This window comes from Simochromis diagramma, unplaced genomic scaffold (genome assembly GCF_900408965.1).
Source record: "Simochromis diagramma unplaced genomic scaffold, fSimDia1.1 OVJJ01000387.1, whole genome shotgun sequence".
In the NCBI taxonomy this organism is placed as follows: Eukaryota; Metazoa; Chordata; class Actinopteri; order Cichliformes; family Cichlidae; genus Simochromis; species Simochromis diagramma.
In genome coordinates this window covers 7,060,644-7,080,347 of record NW_024387152.1, presented here as the reverse complement: position 1 = coordinate 7,080,347, position 19,704 = coordinate 7,060,644, and the positions used below count along the sequence as shown (strand labels likewise).

General features: G+C 40.4%; 1 protein-coding gene, 1 long non-coding RNA gene and 2 other non-coding genes across 5 annotated transcripts; 3 read left to right on the top strand and 1 right to left on the bottom strand.

The window, feature by feature from the left end:
• Positions 1 to 1,255: 1,255 nt before the first annotated feature.
• Positions 1,256 to 3,882, top strand: LOC120743595. The gene is made up of 2 exons (XR_005698241.1): positions 1,256 to 2,442; positions 2,579 to 3,882. It is a non-coding gene; the product is annotated as an uncharacterized LOC120743595 (long non-coding RNA).
• LOC120744087 lies at positions 1,302 to 1,415 on the top strand. The gene has a single exon (XR_005698294.1). It is a non-coding gene; the product is annotated as a U5 spliceosomal RNA (small nuclear RNA).
• LOC120744091 lies at positions 3,768 to 3,881 on the top strand. Its single transcript, XR_005698298.1, has one exon. It is a non-coding gene; the product is annotated as a U5 spliceosomal RNA (small nuclear RNA).
• Positions 3,883 to 7,446: 3,564 nt separating the features above from the next.
• Positions 7,447 to 19,257, bottom strand: stac3 (SH3 and cysteine rich domain 3). Of its 2 annotated transcripts, XM_040048004.1 has the most exons (13): positions 18,958 to 19,257; positions 18,260 to 18,300; positions 17,715 to 17,793; positions 17,138 to 17,294; positions 16,932 to 17,029; positions 16,738 to 16,798; positions 9,751 to 9,848; positions 9,481 to 9,550; positions 9,340 to 9,389; positions 9,126 to 9,208; positions 8,949 to 9,000; positions 8,724 to 8,861; positions 7,447 to 8,055 (listed from the first exon to the last, which is right to left on the bottom strand). In XM_040048004.1, the coding sequence occupies exons 2-13, from the start codon at positions 18,265 to 18,267 to the stop codon at positions 7,948 to 7,950; spliced, it is 1,002 nt and encodes a 333-aa protein (XP_039903938.1). In that variant the 5' UTR covers positions 18,268 to 18,300; positions 18,958 to 19,257; the 3' UTR covers positions 7,447 to 7,947. The 2 variants fall into 2 exon arrangements, with proteins under 2 accessions (XP_039903938.1, XP_039903939.1); XM_040048005.1 differs by lacking the exon at positions 18,260 to 18,300 and having other exon boundaries at positions 18,958 to 19,075.
• Positions 19,258 to 19,704: the final 447 nt, after the last annotated feature.

Here is a 19,704-nt window from a genome sequence, read left to right as displayed (position 1 = left end):
CTCTTGATAAAGACTGCCCACCCCCACTACCTTCCATTCTACATCAAAGCAATAATTAACAGATAAATGATTAAATGAATGATCAGAAAGTTTTTCAGCTATACTATTAATAACTATGCTTGGCTATTTATCATCTTAATTATAGCATAGTCTGTTATTTTTAAACTTTAAAGTAAATTAACAATTTTTCTAACTGTAATTTTACACATTGATCATGCAGTTTAGCTCACTTTAGCTCAAAGTGGACTGTATGTGGACCACTATGCAAAATGACCCTGATCTACCTTCTTTATAACGGCCAGCAGGGGGCGAATTCACAGGTTGCAAAAGAAGTTTGATTGTATTGAAGTCGACGAGAAAATGTCCCGATTTCACATTTGATTTAGGATCGATCGGAATAAAAACTTTGCCGGAGAGCTCATGGTGACAGTCACTGTTCTCGAGTGTTGTTCAGCGCAGGATGATTTGACATATGATGGTCCCACGTGCATGTAAAATGAGCATGCAGTCAGTTTTATATCTCTGTTGATCATCACGTCCAGTTTAAAAAACCCAAGATGGAAGCCAAAGAGTTGAACTCAGGGCTTCAAAACAGTTTGTGACATAGGCTATGTTTTTATCTTTTAAAAAATATATACAGCTGCTAGAAAATATGTATGTGTATTACTTTTGAAGTGTTGAGGATTAAAGTAGCTGTTTTGTTTTAAGTATAATGTCTATGAGAGATTCCTTCTCTCACTGACCACGTGAGATCGAAGTCATCATTGCTCCTTAGAGACAAGCAAAAGGTTTGGGGAAAAATGTTGGAAAAAAACATTTCTGATGCTGTCTGTTACAGGGATGTTTCTGTGTGCACTGATTGCCAAGACTTGGAAGGGTCAACTTTAGATAAACAAACAAATAAATAAATAATTAAATAGGTTATAGGTTCGGGTTAGCGTTAGGATCATGTAGATGATAACATAGATGTCTTAAAAATGTGAATGCCGTCAAAATGAGATATCATACCGCCATCTAGTGGACAATTCAGAGATTGCTCTTATTGCTTGCCCAGTAACAAAATGTTTGTCCATATTTCCCACAATGCCATGCGCGCAAAGTTGCTTTAAAATAAGTAGTTCACATTTATCTGTCACGCACAACAGCTTTGTGGTGCATATGTTAGTGATATTTGTAGTAAAGCTTTACCTTTTCTCATCAAATAAAATGTCGGGTTTTTGGGTTTGTTTTTTTTTGCGTAAACCATAAGTGATCATACCAGTGGGAGAAATGGGGTCATTCTCTTAGCCATGACCTCGTCAGCACTCTTGTTTCTCTTCAGATCGTATAAATCTTTCGCCTTTTACTAAAGATTTCCGTGGAGTGGAACAACAAGAGTTTTACTCAATTTTTTGATGCTCTGCGTTTGTGGGGCTTGTTTTCAATGTGAAAAAGTAAATGCAATATAAGCGAGATTTGGGTTTCTACAGCAGTTGGACGAAGGTCATTCCCAGGAACGCCCACGTGATACGGGAAGTTACGACAACGGCAGCTCTCCTCTATTTATAAAACTTGAAACTCGGTAGCAGTTTCACGATAGTCAGACAAACATAGAACTCAATATTACACCATTCAGAGACTGCTGATTATTTTATTCAAGAGTCCCATCATGTTTTAAAATGAAGAAGCGTTTAAAAGACACAGGGGGCGGGGTCTCCATATTCCCACAATGCCATGCACGCAGAGCAGCTTTAAGTGTCACATTTATTTGTCACCCCCAGTAACTTTGTAGTGCATGTATTATGGATATTTGTAGTAAAGGTTTGTCTTTACGTATCAAAGATAAACTCAATTTTTTTTGAGTAAACTTTAAGTGATCATACCATTGCGCGAAATGGCGTTATTCTCTTAGCCGTGGTTTTGTTGGCAATTTTATCTTCAGATTGTATAGATATTTTGCGTATTACTAAAAATTTCTGTGCAGTGGAACAATAACAGTCCGAATTAATTTAACGATGCTTTGCATTAGTGCGGTTCTCTTACAATGTTAAAGGAGAGAGCCATAGTTATAAGGTTAAGCAGTCACTGTGTCAGCTGTAATGCACCACTATGACCACTAGGATAAACACTAAGTAAAGCAATGATGTGGCATAATTCACATACTGCACAGTTTTGCAAGTATGCATCTGTCAGAGCCGACACAAAGCCCTGTTCGCTCCGTGTCTACGGTAGCGCAAAGTCTACAGTGGCTGTAGACAGTTACGTCTTTTCATTGGCCCGGGGTCTACGGTGAACATAGGCGTTCGCAGACCCTGGCCCAATAGAAGCACTGAATCCCACTGTAGACTACCAATCTCCTGTCGAAGGAAGTTGCGTCACCAAAATAACAACCCGCAGCGGGACAGCGAAGCAGCCGGCATCTCCGCAGTTTTTCTGGAAACTGGCATTTCTTTTATGTTTACGGTAAATTATTGACTCTAAGACGCTACTGGATTTAACTGAAATTACACGAGGCTGAATAGCTCATTTAAGCCTTTTACTTTATGGTAAATGTTAGCTGCGCGCTAACCAACATCTAACGTATTACGCCCATTTCTAGTCTTTTCAGTGGCTACAACTGATGATGGCGACACTAGAATATCGTGTTATAAATCCACATGCCCCTGCACCTCGTCAGCAGGCCGGGTGAGAAGTACGGTCTTCCCCAAACCTCCACAGGAGCTGCTCAGCCAAGCCACTGCCTTGACTCATGCAGAGAAGCTTCTTCAAGCCGAGGGTATCCAAGCGCCTTTACGTCAACAGTGCCCGGTGGTGCTTTCGGCGTCTCGTTACAAACGATGTGAGATATATGAAGTAGTAAGTGTATCGTATATTTAATGTCATACTAGGCAGGTTTACTGCATTTCCATTTACAACACATTTACCCGTGTATGGCTATTGTCAGTATATGTTGCTCGTTGTAAACTTTCTTTAAGTGACATTCATTTAACATTCACAATGATATTGTTGATGGTAACGTGTATGATTACAGCATATCTGACAGGCACTTTTGACTGTACACAGTTGATTTTGTAAAGCCCCTTGCATTGCGTTCATAATCAAGTTCACTGATTGACTGTCCTGCAGTGCTGTTTTCATGTATTCCTGTTTCATCCACTTTAATAAAGTGTCATGTGTTACAGTAACAGTGAGTTGTGGAATCACTTAAAGAATACCTAAGTTGGGCTTTAATCTGCCTTCAGCATCACAATAGTCCTAAGGGCACTGACAAAACATACAAGTACAAATAAATAAATCAGTTGGTCACCCCCAGAAACGCCCCTGTGATACAGGAAGTTGTGTCAACGGCAGCTCTTCTCTATTTATAAAACTGTACTTTCTTGAAACTCAGCAGCAGTTTCATAATAGACTCAGATAAACATATAAATCAATGTTACACCATTCAGAGACTATTGATTCTTTTATTAAAGAGTCACCTCATGTTTTAAAAGTAAAAACAAGATATTTAGCCATTGTTGAGACGCTTAACAAAACACAGGGGGCGGGGTCTCCACAATGCGCGTGGCGTTGTGGGAATACCACAATGCCACGCGCGCAAGCAGCTTTAGAATAAGTATTTCACATTTATCTGTCGCCCTCAATAACTTTCTGGTGCATGTATTAGGGATATTTACAGTAAAGGTTTATCTTTGCGCATCCAAGATAAACTCAGAAGTTTGTTTGAGTAAACCGTAAGTGATTATACCAGTGGGAGAAATGGGGTGATTCACGTAGCCGAAGCCTCATCAGCACTCTTGTTTCTCTTCAGATCGTATAAATCTTTCGCCTTTTACTAAAGATTTCCGTGGAGAGGAACAACAAGAGTTTTACTCAATTTTTTGATGCCCTACGTTTGTGGGGCTTCTTCTATATGTGCAAAATAATAAATTGTCACTTCAGCGTAACGTTCCTGAAACTCAAAGCGTGTCTTCAGTGTTACCAACATGCGACGAATGCACCAAATTCAAAGTTTGTTTGTCGCGCACACAACCTCACATTACGACATGTGGTGAAATGCTTATTACTGTGCAATGCCCGATTATTAAACGACAGTAGAGTTTACAGATTTACATTTTATGATAAGATGTAATGATTAGAAACAATAAATTCTAAGAACAATAAAACAAAAGCACAAGATAAAATTAACAGTAAAAAAGAATGTGCAATTAACGATTTAAGAGATAAATTATCATCAGTGTGCAAATAACAGGGTGCGTGCAGTGACCGTGTGTATGAGAGACCAGTCCTACACCTGGTTCAGGGCCCAAATAGCCTGGGGGAAGAAGCTCCTCTTCATTCTCTCTGGTTTGGCCTTAAGGGAGCAGAAGCGCTTCCCAGACCTCAACAGTGAGAAAAGTCCATTGTTGGGATGGGAGAGGTCCATCATAATCTTCCTGGTTTTGTTCTAGCACCGCTTGGTGTAGATGGACAGCAGGTCAGTAAGATCTGATCGGCCGAGCGCACCACTCTTTGCAGATCTCGTCTGTCCTGCTTGCTGCTGTTTCCAAACCAGGTGCAAATGTTTCCCGTCAGGATGCTCTCAATGGAAGTTCTTAAGCACCCTCAGTGGCAGATGGAAGTCTCCAAGCATTCTGAGGAAGTAGAGAGGCTCGTGAGATTTCTTAAACAGGGTGTTAATGTGACAGGACCATGACAGATCCTGAGTTATGTGTACACCTAGGTACCGGAAACTGTCCACTCTCTCCACTCCCAATATGAACACACACGAAGTAAAATAATGATGTGACACAATGCAATCACTGCACAGCTTTGCTAGTATCTGCTTACGATATTTTCTAACTATCGCCTCACAGTGGATGTTAGAGCTTTAAAAAATTTTTTACCTGTGGACATCACATTTTGGGTTGTCTAGACCACAATACTAAATTTTACACACATGGGTGTAAACATGTTCCCACGGGGGGAGTTTTAAGTAGCAGTTTTGGAACGAAATGTTTCGTGTTCCATGTTCAGAAGTCTTTTACTGTTCATTTTTTCACCTTTGTAACAGACATACGTCTTCCTGCAACTGTTAGCGGCACTTCAAATAAGCCATATTGCTGAAAGGGGCACAGTTGTTGTTTCTCATTTTGTTTTTGTACTCAGGAAAAATGCCGCTGTGTTCAGACACCAAATAAAGAGTTTTGCACTTTTGTGACTTAGTGTTCTATCAAAATTCAAAACGAATGTCCTCATATGTGGATATCATTTTTCTCAGAAACTACATCAGGTGAAAGATAATTCTTTGTTTTTCCATTCATCGGGTCCCAATCAGCGCAAATAGCAACGAGAAATTAAAAATGCATGCCATGAAAGAGTTCGGAAGAGAAAAAACAAACTATCCGCTTCTTTCTCTCTCCGTCCGCTGGTCGGCAGCAGTGCGCATAGAAGCGGGTTTCCAACAACAAATAAAATCCGAAGAAAGGGGACGGCAAACGGAACTAAATGGCTGCTCCCTTATAAGCACAAGTTAACGAGAGTACATTTATTTAAATCTGTTTGTAGATTAAATGTAAACAGTGCGCGACGTAAAAGAGCGCGAGCGTCTACACGCGGACCTTTATTCCTGCTGTTGAGAAGTTTGAATCCCTCAGCCGAGGACAGTCATGGTTGCAACTCATACTGTAAAAGCTGAAGTTTTTAATGACTGTGACAGTTGTGCTGATTTCACACACAGCACGCGGGGCAGCGGAATAATGAGAGCGCCATCTGGAAAGATTTTACTAGAACTAATGTTGATGCAGGGTTTATAAGAGGACTGAGCAGAGGTGAGGGAGTCACAGTGTTGTGCAAAACGTGACTTCCGGTGTTTGTTTTTACGTCTCATATAGCTGCTTACATTGGTAGATAGGCTGTACTCAAGCGGGGATTTACGAAGGTATCAACTATAAAGTAAGGAAATTACCTGTTGCGAAAATATCATCTAGGTTATCTAGGTTATAAAATATCTTTATAGACCTAGTATGTTATATTTCTTGCGATTTCTGCTGCCGTATTGGCTGGATCTCTCCTAAAAACAGACATTTTTAATGTCAAAGAGACTTTTTAGCTGGGTAAATAAAGGATATGTAAAAGTCACGTTGCCACAAACTTGCAGTTTCTACCTTGTGACAATAGTGTTGTTTGCTATATCATATATCACATGATATCATTCATGAGCCATATGTTTGACATATGTTTGAGAAATTATACACCAACAAGTCACAACAGTTTAAATACAGTCAGCCAATTTTTGCCAATTACAGAAATCACTTTTCTGGCACTATATCAGCATCTCTGATGATGCTTTGCACAGACCTTTTCCATATCCATTTGTGGAGAACAAATGATTATGCAAACTCACACCTCACTAAATGCTCCACACATGCATTCACTTCAGATACAAAGTCTCAAGAGAACTGCACCAGAGTGTAAACAAAAAGGAAAGCAGACCCTGGGAGCACCGAAGGCAGTTTTGTGAGTTGCACATTAATAATTGGAAGATAAAATTCTCAGCTGACTCCTACCTGTCTTGGATTGTCAGGGGGTGGATATGGTATACACAAGCCTATCAGTGCATTGCTCAATATGAGGGTTCCTCAAAGAGTTCACACTCCTATAGAAGTCTTGCAACAGCTGCAGGACATTTGTTGAATAGTGGCAGAGCATGGCTCCACGCAGATTTACTGTTGAGCTCTTCGTCCCTAATAATGGATGCATCAGAATAGTGACAGGTGCTACTGAAGGGTGTCATGTTGTGGTTAGTGTAGACAGTGCTGCGAGGCAAATTACCAATACTGACAAACTGACAAACTAAACTCAGAGATACAGGAGCAGAGTGTGCACAGATGGATCTTTGTGGGTGTGTCTTAGCATCAGTTGATTTAACAGAGGCTATAGTCAAAATCCTGGAGCAAACTGAGGAAGTAAAACATTCAGGATGCCAAGATGACCCATCTCTTTCGTCTGTGATTATGTGCACCCAGGTCCTTAGCGCTGCACTGACCAAACTTACAGTAAACAAGGGTGTGAGAGGTCTGTAGGAGACATGTTAGGTCATATTAAGAGCACTTCTTTATCTGGATTTGGTAATCCCATAAAAGTCTTTATCTGTAAAAATATTTATTTTTATATGTAAAAGTTAGGCTTTCTGTCTTGAAGCGTAACGCTCTCTTTAACTTATGTGCCACCAAAAAGCTTCCTTTTTGTAATTGTGATTAAATGATATGATGCAGTAAATATAAATAAAAAAAATAATATTTTCACTCAGGAAAAAAGTTTCTTTATGAAACCGCTTATAAAAAAGTTTGATTGATGGATTTTTAATGGCACATGACTTCAGGGAAGAGTCATTGCTGCTGACTACCCCTTGTTTTCAGAAATGGTCACTTCACGGCAAACTAATACAGAATACAAGCCATAGAAAAAATAAATATACCATTTATTCTCAGATGAGGTTTTATTTTCTACATTTTAAAGAAAGCATCACAGACAGTTTTTAAGAGCATTTTTGGTTTAATTCTTTAGGCACTACAAGCATTACACCCACTTAATTGTCTTAAATGGTGCAAACACACTAAACAATTTAATGTATAGCACTGATGTTTTCTTACACAGATTTTTTCTTATCTTGGTTAAGGTTTTCAGAGTCATACATGTGAAATTATTTACAAATCGAAACAAAGAAAATTTTGCTCTTTTCAAACTTTAAATCAAACTTTAAATTAAATCCTACACTTGCATAACTATACCGTTCACAGCAAAGCCAATAAATCAGCTAAATGTCTCTTCATTGCAGGCATTAGTGAAAATGACTTTTAAACCATTATGTCAAAGGCACAGCTATATTTAGCTTTTCTATTAGTAGCAAATGTAGAAAATCAGGACCTCCAGTTCTCGCTAATACTTTTCGTTATTATGCAATGGATCCTCCATTGCATATCAGGTTGATTAAGTCACAGTGATCTCCTGCAGCAGATCGGCAGGGAAGTAGCCCAGCTTGCGTCCAGTGCTGACCTTCAAGTAGCCGCCTTTCTCATCTCCTTTCTTCACCACAATCTGAAACACAGAGTGACAACAGATTAAGCAACCTTTTTATTATAAAGTCAAAGAACTTTGATTTACAATTTGGGTCATAATTTATAAAAGACACATCTTTGTACAAAAACAGTGGATTTCAAATCAAACAATAGAAATGTATTGAAGTGCAGACTTTTGACTTTAATTCAAGTGGTTTTACACACTTTTTTGCAGAAAAGAAAATGCACTATCTTATGTGCGTGCGCGCGCACACACACACACACACACACAGACACACACACACACACACACACACACACACACACACACACACACACACACACACACACACACACACACACACACACACATACCTGTCTGTGAAGGTTCTCAGTCATCCAGGTCATTGTAGTCTAAGGAGCTTGGAAAGGAAAGCGTTCCAGATTTTAAGCCCTATGGGAGTGTCCCCAAGAGGGTCACAGACCCCCTGTTGATCCTAAAATCTGGGACTCCATACTAATTGCTCTTAGAACTGAAGAAGCTTCTCAGATGAGAGGTGAAACATCTTCAAGGAAACTTAAAGATCCCAGATGCTTTTCTTTCCAAGCTCCTTAAACCACACACACACACACACACACACACACACACACACACACACACACACACACACACACACACACACACACACACACACATACTGAAGTTACCTGGTCTTTCTTGAGTGTAATTTGTCCCATCTCTCTGTTCCCCACAAAGGAGCGCGTCACCTTGTAAACTCTTTCTGATGCTCTGACTTTTATGAGGTAGTTGGCGGGGAAGTAGCCGGGCTTCTCTCCCATCTTTCCCTGACAACACAGAGCAGAATTTGTGTACTCATCATCAATAGCACAAACTGAAACAGCATTTGTAAACCTCTAAGAACTTTAACTCACTCTCCACCACTCTTCATTGGAGTCATCCAACACTGTGATCCGATCACCAGGGCTAGTAAACACATTCTCAGTTAGTGCTTTTGTCACTGGCTTTATATTAAAACTGAAAGTTGATTAAATTTAGCAAAATAGAAATAATTATTCATTAGTGTTCAGATTTGATTGTGATTTTCTTACTGAAAGTCAAGGTCATCTTTCTCAATGGCCTTGAAGCGGTAGAGAGCCAGGTAATAGTGGGACTGGGAGAAAGTGCCTTTAGTCTAGGGACAAAAAAAGCATGGATGCTAGTTTATATGGCAAATGTTATTAAGTTTAAATTTAAAAAAAAACATGCACGTATGGTGCTACTTAGCAACAAAGCGTTACATGTATGCAATAATCGACTGCTTACCTTGTCATCTGCTTTGTCTCCTCCTTTCTCTTTTTTATCATCAGGCTTCCCTGTTTGAGTATCAGACATCACACAATCATATCTTTTATGACTAACTTGCATATTTTACACCACAGACATAAGCTCTTGCTTTAACTCTACCTTCTCCTCCCTCCTCATTCTCTTTGGGCTGTTGGTTCTCCTCTTCCTCCTCTTCCATCATCATCATCATCTAGAGGACACAGCATTGTTAAAACAGCACTGATCTCATATTTTATATATAAAACATGAAATCTGTTCTTAAAATGATTTCAAACACTGCATTTTCTTGATTACATAAATTGTATTTATTTTGTTTGCAGTGAGTCAATCCCTGAAACTGTTGAAATTCATAGATTTTATGTTTTGATTAAGATTATTATAAATGCTTACATTTTTCTTATCATTTTCATTCTTCTTACGCTCCTTATTTGCCATGATGACGCCAACCCGCAGGGTGTCAAAAACTGGGTCATTCCGGTTTGGGTTGTCTGGTTAAGGACAGGGATAAACACAAAATCAACATGGAGTATAAGAATTGCTACACTACACTAGATTGACTAGTCTATGCTTTCAAGATCCCGAAGAGTTAATCTAAAAAGGAAAACTACATTTACTCATTCAGATATTTCTAAACATCTGCAGATTCCAAGATCATCAGTTCAAACAATTGTACATAAGTTATTCAAATGTGTCACCAGATTGCCGAGATCTGGAAGAAGACTCGAATGTCACCTGCAGAAGAGTGAAGGAACTCAGGAACCACTAAGATTCAAGCCTGCCATGAACTTGAAACTGTTCAAATACCAGTGTCACTGTCCACAGTGTAGTAACTTTTACATCACTCTGGACGGAGTGGGTGTTGACCAAGAAAGAAACCTCTGCTCCAAAAACACCACTTTCAAGCTTGGTCAAGATTTGCAGCAGCCCACATGGACAAGTCAAATGCCTCCTGGAGAAAAATGTTATGATCAGACAAGACAAAGATATAACTATTTGGCCACAATGACAAGTGGTATTTTTGGAGCAGTAAAGGTGAAGCTTTCAGACCTAAGGACACTGTACCAACTGTTAAGCATGGTGGTAGTAGCATCATGCTTTGGGGCTGTTTTGCTGCCAGTGGTACTGTTATAGTGTACAAAGCGGACGGAATAATGAACAAGGAAGACTACCTACAAATTCTTCAAATTCACCTCAAATCAACAGCTAGATGGTTGAAACCTGGGCACAGCTGTGTATTCCAAAAGAACAATGATCCCAAACATGCATCAAAGCTGGTTTTGGAATGGATAAAGCTGGCTAACATTGAGTTTCTGCAATGGTCTTTAACTTCAAACCTAAAAATGTGTGGACTATGCTGGTTGGATAGCAGGAAGCCAACAAATTTATACTAATTCTGCAAACATGAATGGTCAAGTGTATCATTATGTCAGAAGCTCGTTGATGGCTACCATTTTTTCTGGTCGGGGTATACCTTGCTGAGAGACACTGAACCAATTTTTAGTGGGGTTGTATTTGAGACCACATGTATACTTTTGACCCCTGTATAGATTATAGATTATAAACTTGTGCACCCAATTATTGTTTTTTTCAAGTCACTAAGGGTGTATACTGTACAATCATTTCCCCCTGGAACAAGAACAAATCAAATAATTAAAATGCTAAAATTACCGTGACCTTCGTGATAAATTCTTTTTTTTTTTCTTTTTTCTTTTGCCTGTCCCGTTTGGCTCTTTTGCCATCAGAATTATTGTCGAAAGGCAAAGAAAGATGCCCAACGGATTTACTTTACCAAATTGACCATCACAGCCTTGCCGTAATGGTCCATTTGATTCACCTTTTATTGTTTATTTTATTTTCACTTGCTGAATACGGGACAAACTTGACTGGGGGAAAGAAGGGGAGAAAGAAAGAGGGAAAGAAAAACAGCTGAGAAGAGGGACGGGTGAGAAGGGCAAAAACCAAAAACCAACAGAATGAGCAGAGAAAAAAAAATGCATATATCGATCACCTGGATCACCTGTTGAGAAAGAAAAAAGAAAACAAGCAGAAGAAAACAAGAGTAATAGAATAAACAACATCACAATGATATATGGGAATCTGACAGTAAATACTAAATATTAAACATTATTGTGCAGCATATAAGATCAACAGAACACAGTGTGCTTTGAGGTAGGAGCCAAAAAGGGTGTAGTTTGTGTGTGTGATCACCCGTGTGTACACCTGTGAGCATGGACGCGCTTGTTTTTTTAAAAGGTTCCTTCATGTAATGATGTGCTAGAGGGTGTGGGGAGCCACTGCCCCATCCTCCAGGGCATGAAGCAGGTATGGAGGAGATCAAAACTCCAGACATCCAGAGGCCCCCAGAACACAAGAGACCAAGGAAGACCAACAGAGGGGCAGCCGCGCCACTGTCCCAGAAAGAGCTGAGGAGAGTCCCAGATGAGGGCTCACTCAGCAGCCGTGGAGCAGAAGCCAGGGGGGTTGCAGTGACGCGCCCGTGAGCTCCGCCGGCAGCCAGCTGTGCCTGAGTGACCGAGCCCCAGGCCGAGAGGCCGGGGGCACCCCACCTCCGAAGTGGCCCGAGCGAGCCCCAACAGCTAGATGGTTGAAACCTGGGCACAGCTGTGTATTCCAAAAGAACAATGATCCCAAACATGCATCAAAGCTGGTTTTGGAATGGATAAAGCTGGCTAACATTGAGTTTCTGCAATGGTCTTTAAATGGTAAATGGCCTGCATTTGTATAGCGCTTTACTCAGTCCCTAAGAACCCCAAAGCACTTTACACTACATTCAGTCATTCACCCATTCACACACCGGTGACGGCAAGCTACATTGTAGCCACAACTGCCCTGGGGCGCACTGACAGAGGCGAGGCTGCCGGACACTGGCGCCACCGGGCCCTCTGACCACCACCAGTAGGCAAACACAGGGTTAGTATCTTGCCCAAGGATATTTGGCATGCAGCCAGGAGGCAGCCTGGGATCGAACCACTGACCTTCTGGTTAGTGGCTGACCTGCTCTGCCACCTGAGCTACACCTTTTACTTCAAACCTAAAAATGTGTGGACTATGCTGGTTGGATAGCATGAATCCAACAAATTTATACTAATTCTGCAAACATGAATGGTCAAGTGTATCATTATGTCAGAAGCTCGTTGATGGCTACCATTTTTTCTGGTCGGGGTATACCTTGCTGAGAGACACTGAACCAATTTTTAGTGGGGTTGTATTTGAGACCACATGTATACTTTTGACCCCTGTATAGATTATAGATTATAAACTTGTGCACCCAATTATTGTTTTTTTCAAGTCACTAAGGGTGTATACTGTACAATCATTTCCCCCTGGAACAAGAACAAATCAAAGAATTAAAATGCTAAAATTACCGTGACCTTCGTGATAAATTCTTTTTTTTTTTCTTTTTTCTTTTGCCTGTCCCGTTTGGCTCTTTTGCCATCAGAATTATTGTCGAAAGGCAAAGAAAGATGCCCAACGGATTTACTTTACCAAATTGACCATCACAGCCTTGCCGTAATGGTCCATTTGATTCACCTTTTATTGTTTATTTTATTTTCACTTGCTGAATACGGGACAAACTTGACTGGGGGAAAGAAGGGGAGAAAGAAAGAGGGAAAGAAAAACAGCTGAGAAGAGGGACGGGTGAGAAGGGCAAAAACCAAAAACCAACAGAATGAGCAGAGAAAAAAAAATGCATATATCGATCACCTGGATCACCTGTTGAGAAAGAAAAAAGAAAACAAGCAGAAGAAAACAAGAGTAATAGAATAAACAACATCACAATGATATATGGGAATCTGACAGTAAATACTAAATATTAAACATTATTGTGCAGCATATAAGATCAACAGAACACAGTGTGCTTTGAGGTAGGAGCCAAAAAGGGTGTAGTTTGTGTGTGTGATCACCCGTGTGTACACCTGTGAGCATGGACGCGCTTGTTTTTTTAAAAGGTTCCTTCATGTAATGATGTGCTAGAGGGTGTGGGGAGCCACTGCCCCATCCTCCAGGGCATGAAGCAGGTATGGAGGAGATCAAAACTCCAGACATCCAGAGGCCCCCAGAACACAAGAGACCAAGGAAGACCAACAGAGGGGCAGCCGCGCCACTGTCCCAGAAAGAGCTGAGGAGAGTCCCAGATGAGGGCTCACTCAGCAGCCGTGGAGCAGAAGCCAGGGGGGTTGCAGTGACGCGCCCGTGAGCTCCGCCGGCAGCCAGCTGTGCCTGAGTGACCGAGCCCCAGGCCGAGAGGCCGGGGGCACCCCACCTCCGAAGTGGCCCGAGCGAGCCCCAACAGCTAGATGGTTGAAACCTGGGCACAGCTGTGTATTCCAAAAGAACAATGATCCCAAACATGCATCAAAGCTGGTTTTGGAATGGATAAAGCTGGCTAACATTGAGTTTCTGCAATGGTCTTTAAATGGTAAATGGCCTGCATTTGTATAGCGCTTTACTCAGTCCCTAAGAACCCCAAAGCACTTTACACTACATTCAGTCATTCACCCATTCACACACCGGTGACGGCAAGCTACATTGTAGCCACAACTGCCCTGGGGCGCACTGACAGAGGCGAGGCTGCCGGACACTGGCGCCACCGGGCCCTCTGACCACCACCAGTAGGCAAACACAGGGTTAGTATCTTGCCCAAGGATATTTGGCATGCAGCCAGGAGGCAGCCTGGGATCGAACCACTGACCTTCTGGTTAGTGGCTGACCTGCTCTGCCACCTGAGCTACACCTTTTACTTCAAACCTAAAAATGTGTGGACTATGCTGGTTGGATAGCATGAATCCAACAAATTTATACTAATTCTGCAAACATGAATGGTCAAGTGTATCATTATGTCAGAAGCTCGTTGATGGCTACCATTTTTTCTGGTCGGGGTATACCTTGCTGAGAGACACTGAACCAATTTTTAGTGGGGTTGTATTTGAGACCACATGTATACTTTTGACCCCTGTATAGATTATAGATTATAAACTTGTGCACCCAATTATTGTTTTTTTCAAGTCACTAAGGGTGTATACTGTACAATCATTTCCCCCTGGAACAAGAACAAATCAAAGAATTAAAATGCTAAAATTACCGTGACCTTCGTGATAAATTCTTTTTTTTTTTCTTTTTTCTTTTGCCTGTCCCGTTTGGCTCTTTTGCCATCAGAATTATTGTCGAAAGGCAAAGAAAGATGCCCAACGGATTTACTTTACCAAATTGACCATCACAGCCTTGCCGTAATGGTCCATTTGATTCACCTTTTATTGTTTATTTTATTTTCACTTGCTGAATACGGGACAAACTTGACTGGGGGAAAGAAGGGGAGAAAGAAAGAGGGAAAGAAAAACAGCTGAGAAGAGGGACGGGTGAGAAGGGCAAAAACCAAAAACCAACAGAATGAGCAGAGAAAAAAAATGCATATATCGATCACCTGGATCACCTGTTGAGAAAGAAAAAAGAAAACAAGCAGAAGAAAACAAGAGTAATAGAATAAACAACATCACAATGATATATGGGAATCTGACAGTAAATACTAAATATTAAACATTATTGTGCAGCATATAAGATCAACAGAACACAGTGTGCTTTGAGGTAGGAGCCAAAAAGGGTGTAGTTTGTGTGTGTGATCACCCGTGTGTACACCTGTGAGCATGGACGCGCTTGTTTTTTTTAAAAGGTTCCTTCATGTAATGATGTGCTAGAGGGTGTGGGGAGCCACTGCCCCATCCTCCAGGGCATGAAGCAGGTATGGAGGAGATCAAAACTCCAGACATCCAGAGGCCCCCAGAACACAAGAGACCAAGGAAGACCAACAGAGGGGCAGCCGCGCCACTGTCCCAGAAAGAGCTGAGGAGAGTCCCAGATGAGGGCTCACTCAGCAGCCGTGGAGCAGAAGCCAGGGGGGTTGCAGTGACGCGCCCGTGAGCTCCGCCGGCAGCCAGCTGTGCCTGAGTGACCGAGCCCCAGGCCGAGAGGCCGGGGGCACCCCACCTCCGAAGTGGCCCGAGCGAGCCCCAACAGCTAGATGGTTGAAACCTGGGCACAGCTGTGTATTCCAAAAGAACAATGATCCCAAACATGCATCAAAGCTGGTTTTGGAATGGATAAAGCTGGCTAACATTGAGTTTCTGCAATGGTCTTTAAATGGTAAATGGCCTGCATTTGTATAGCGCTTTACTCAGTCCCTAAGAACCCCAAAGCACTTTACACTACATTCAGTCATTCACCCATTCACACACCGGTGACGGCAAGCTACATTGTAGCCACAACTGCCCTGGGGCGCACTGACAGAGGCGAGGCTGCCGGACACTGGCGCCACCGGGCCCTCTGACCACCACCAGTAGGCAAACACAGGGTTAGTATCTTGCCCAAGGATATTTGGCATGCAGCCAGGAGGCAGCCTGGGATCGAACCACTGACCTTCTGGTTAGTGGCTGACCTGCTCTGCCACCTGAGCTACACCTTTTACTTCAAACCTAAAAATGTGTGGACTATGCTGGTTGGATAGCATGAATCCAACAAATTTATACTAATTCTGCAAACATGAATGGTCAAGTGTATCATTATGTCAGAAGCTCGTTGATGGCTACCATTTTTTCTGGTCGGGGTATACCTTGCTGAGAGACACTGAACCAATTTTTAGTGGGGTTGTATTTGAGACCACATGTATACTTTTGACCCCTGTATAGATTATAGATTATAAACTTGTGCACCCAATTATTGTTTTTTTCAAGTCACTAAGGGTGTATACTGTACAATCATTTCCCCCTGGAACAAGAACAAACCAAAGAATTAAAATGCTAAAATTACCGTGACCTTCGTGATAAATTCTTCTTCTTATTAAATCACTGATATTTAGCAGTTGGAGCCACTTCAGTTGCTGCACGGAGGACCAGGGGAAATAACAAAGTGAAGGTAAGTGATTGTGAATTATGGAGGGAAAATAACCAAACAAGTGTTTGCTGTTTCACTTTACTTGGTTTTTTTTATTTTAGTGTTAACTAAATGTATGACGCACTGGGATAAAAGGATCAGTGTTATAGTGACACAACACATTCTGCTGTTTTTCTAAGAAATATTATTTCCCAACACAAAGGTCAGAATGTTTCTTGAACGTCTGCTTTACACTGTCCTTTAAAAATGTTTTTCTTTTTAAATTTTGCTGTCATTAAATTAATCATTTCAAGCATATTTAAGTTTAAAAATCTTTAAATGCAGCTTGTTAAATATAATGATTGCAAGTGTTGCTAAAGAGAAAATGCAGACACCGTGCTTAGTTTCCTTTGCGATAGCAGCCTTGAATTTAAGGTTAAGAAATTTATATACACAAGAGATATATTGCCGTTCCAGATTCAGTGGACTCACTTGGGTCTGGTTGGTCACTGCTGTACAGAGGGGAGCTGTAGGCCCTTCTGAATCCAGGCGGCTACAGGAAAGAAGAAAAAAAGTTTTTTAAAAAGGTTTTAAAAAATATATCTCTCTCACTCTCAAGGGCAGTAAAAGGAAACTGCAGATGTTACAAATATAGTTTCATATTCAGTGCACATCAGCAAACTCACAATTTTGCCAAAACACCTCTGAAACTCAACATACGACTGACATGAGTGGTGGATGTTGGTCTTACAGTTTTTGCATCTCAGGCAAAATTTGTTGTTCACTGAAAGATGAGGAACCAAAATTAACAGTCTCAATCTTTAGAACAAATACCTATGGGATTATATGATGATTGATTATTTATATCATTAATATAAAAAACAGCACTTACAGACTATCATGCGAGCGCAGACATCACAAAACTTGGGCTTCTTGCAGTAGTGGTCCTTGAATTTGTGGGGTTTGTCATTGACCCGGACGACAAGCTCTGAAGGAGGTTCTGGTTCCTTCTCCTCCACCTCCACTTCCTCCTCATATATGAAATAGACCTGCAGACCCAAGGGACATATGTCAGACAAAAAAACCCAACAACAAAGATGTGATAGAGTTGTTATATAAGTTGTTATTAAAGTTTTTAAATGTTAAACATACTGAGCTGCCAGTGTCAATGTCACACAGTATTATGAAGTATTACATTAGTGTCTTGCCTTGTTTGTTTATCAGCTGGTACCTGATCTCTGTCTTACATTTAGCTTTTCAGGACCTAGTGAATAACATTTCGATGACTAATCCAGATCAGCCAGCAGTGCTCAGTTTTTTTCCATAAGGTTGTATAAGACAGGGACACTTAAGCTCATATTGTTTCCAGCTGATGCTGCACTGCAACCATGTCCCAGTTGGTGGCTATTTTAAACAGCCCAAGAATTGCACTGCTAATGGCGGGGGGTTGACATGGTGCTGTCACTCACAGTGTCTCCGTCCTCCCTCACTACATTGTCAGGAGCTGGGGGGTTGTCATGGATATCCACAGAGTTTTTGTCATCGTCCCTAACACACACACACACACAAAGAAAAAACACACTCAGCCATGAGTGAGGTTAACTGGTGCGGCTATAGATAGTTATTTTGTTTATTCTCAACATTATGATCACTTTTAATTCTAAAGGAACATGTAAGCATATAAAGTGAGGAACAAGGTTTTGCCTATAAACAATCTTAAAAAAAAACCAAACACAAGTTAAAGTGAAACTGCCATTCCACCTTAAAATAGTAGAATCATGGCAATTTAATATAAGACTCAATTTGTTTAAGGATATCCTTGCTGCACATTCTTTCAAGTGGACATAGAGCTGCTTTAGACATGATGCTCTAGAATATTTTTATGGCATGGGCTACTACAGTATTTAGTGAACAGGAAATGGAATTAAGACTTAAATGATAAACAAGTGCTACAACTAAGCCAATAAAATGAGTATCAAGAGGCGAGTATATTGATTTTAAGAATTATACTTACGGATCCATGGTTTGATGTAGACAGCGTTAGTTCACCTCCACCTAGAAAGTAAAGAGTTAGGTGTTGTTTTTTTCCCCCCAAAAGATTATGAGACAATTTAATAAAAGTTATATCATGAGAGAATGTATTACTAATTATTTGTTTACTCAAAACTTTGAAATACTTAGCCCATATCCACTATTATGTCAAATTGTTTTCAAAGTAGGTGCTACTGAAAAGTTAAATACACATTTCTGAACTTCTTAGAGGGAAGTTGAAAGAAATATCAGAAAATAAGCCTGCATTTGGTTTTGATTAAAAATGTATTTAAGAAGTATCAAATATGGTAATACAATAGAAAATATATTCCTGTGTCTGTGTGAACGCTACATGCACTTGCATATCCACGCAGTGTTAGAATGTGCTCGTCTTCTATACTATTCTAGGGTTGTGAAATTTAATCTCATCACAGCTAAATTTGGCTGCCTCTGTCAGCCTGGAAAAAAGCAACAAAAAATTAAAAAATGTTATGGAAATAAAAAAAAATCTGAGTTTGTAAAGTGACAGAGATAATCTCAGAGTTGGGGTTGTTTAGCTCGTGTTTTAAAACTAATGGAACTTCACTCAAATGAATTCAAATAAACTGAGTGATTATAACACAGGTCATGCACAAACATTTTTTCATTAAAAACATTCTTTAAACTACAGTATTGGCCTACCTTTTGTCTAAATTTGTACAGATCGCACTGAAGAAATCATAAATCCGTTGTGCTGGCAAAATCTTAGTGAATGGATTTTCACCTGCTGGCAATGACCAGAGCCCTGTATGGTCAGTATGTTACAAAGCAGCTTCACTTCAGGCCCTCGGGATGCTGGGCTGTCAAAAAGTCTGGTGCCTCTGTGTTTTTTAGATATTTTCCAAAGTGACTTTAGGTTGTAGTTTGAGTGTATATCTGGAGATGTGTATCTATGATTTTGGGTGTGTGCTTGTGTGCATGCCAGGCTTAGCGGCATGTCAAGCTGACACTTTGCAACAGCTGAGGACCTTGGACTGAGCACCGATGACGGGGGGGGGGAAATCAGATACAATTTCTCCTTCTGTCTTCAATACATCTCTTCCCCCTTGTCCCACTTGTTCAAATTAACAATTCCGGTGGCCTTTATAATAAACATATTTTTTCCATATCATGCTGTATCTGTGTGCATATGAATTATTATCGTTGTGCTATACAGTTATGATATGCCCCTTACTATGTTTTACTATATATATATATATATATATATATATGCCTAGAGTATGTTTAACTTTTCATTTAAAAAGCCCCTTACTATGTTTTACTATATATATATATATATATATATATATATATATATATATATATATATATATATATATATATATATGCCTAGAGTATGTTTAACTTTTCATTTAAAATTCGTGATGTGGGCCACAAATGCAGTGTAGA

Bases quoted from the DNA above. Each gene is read 5' to 3' on its own strand.
- stac3 (XM_040048004.1), bottom strand. The intron at 16,799-16,931 runs GTGAGTTTGCTG...TCTTTCCTGTAG, and splicing joins AGAGGTGTTTTGGCAAAATT to CCGCCTGGATTCAGAAGGGC. The intron at 9,849-16,737 runs GTGAGTCCACTG...GTCCTTAACCAG, and splicing joins CAGTGACCAACCAGACCCAA to ACAACCCAAACCGGAATGAC.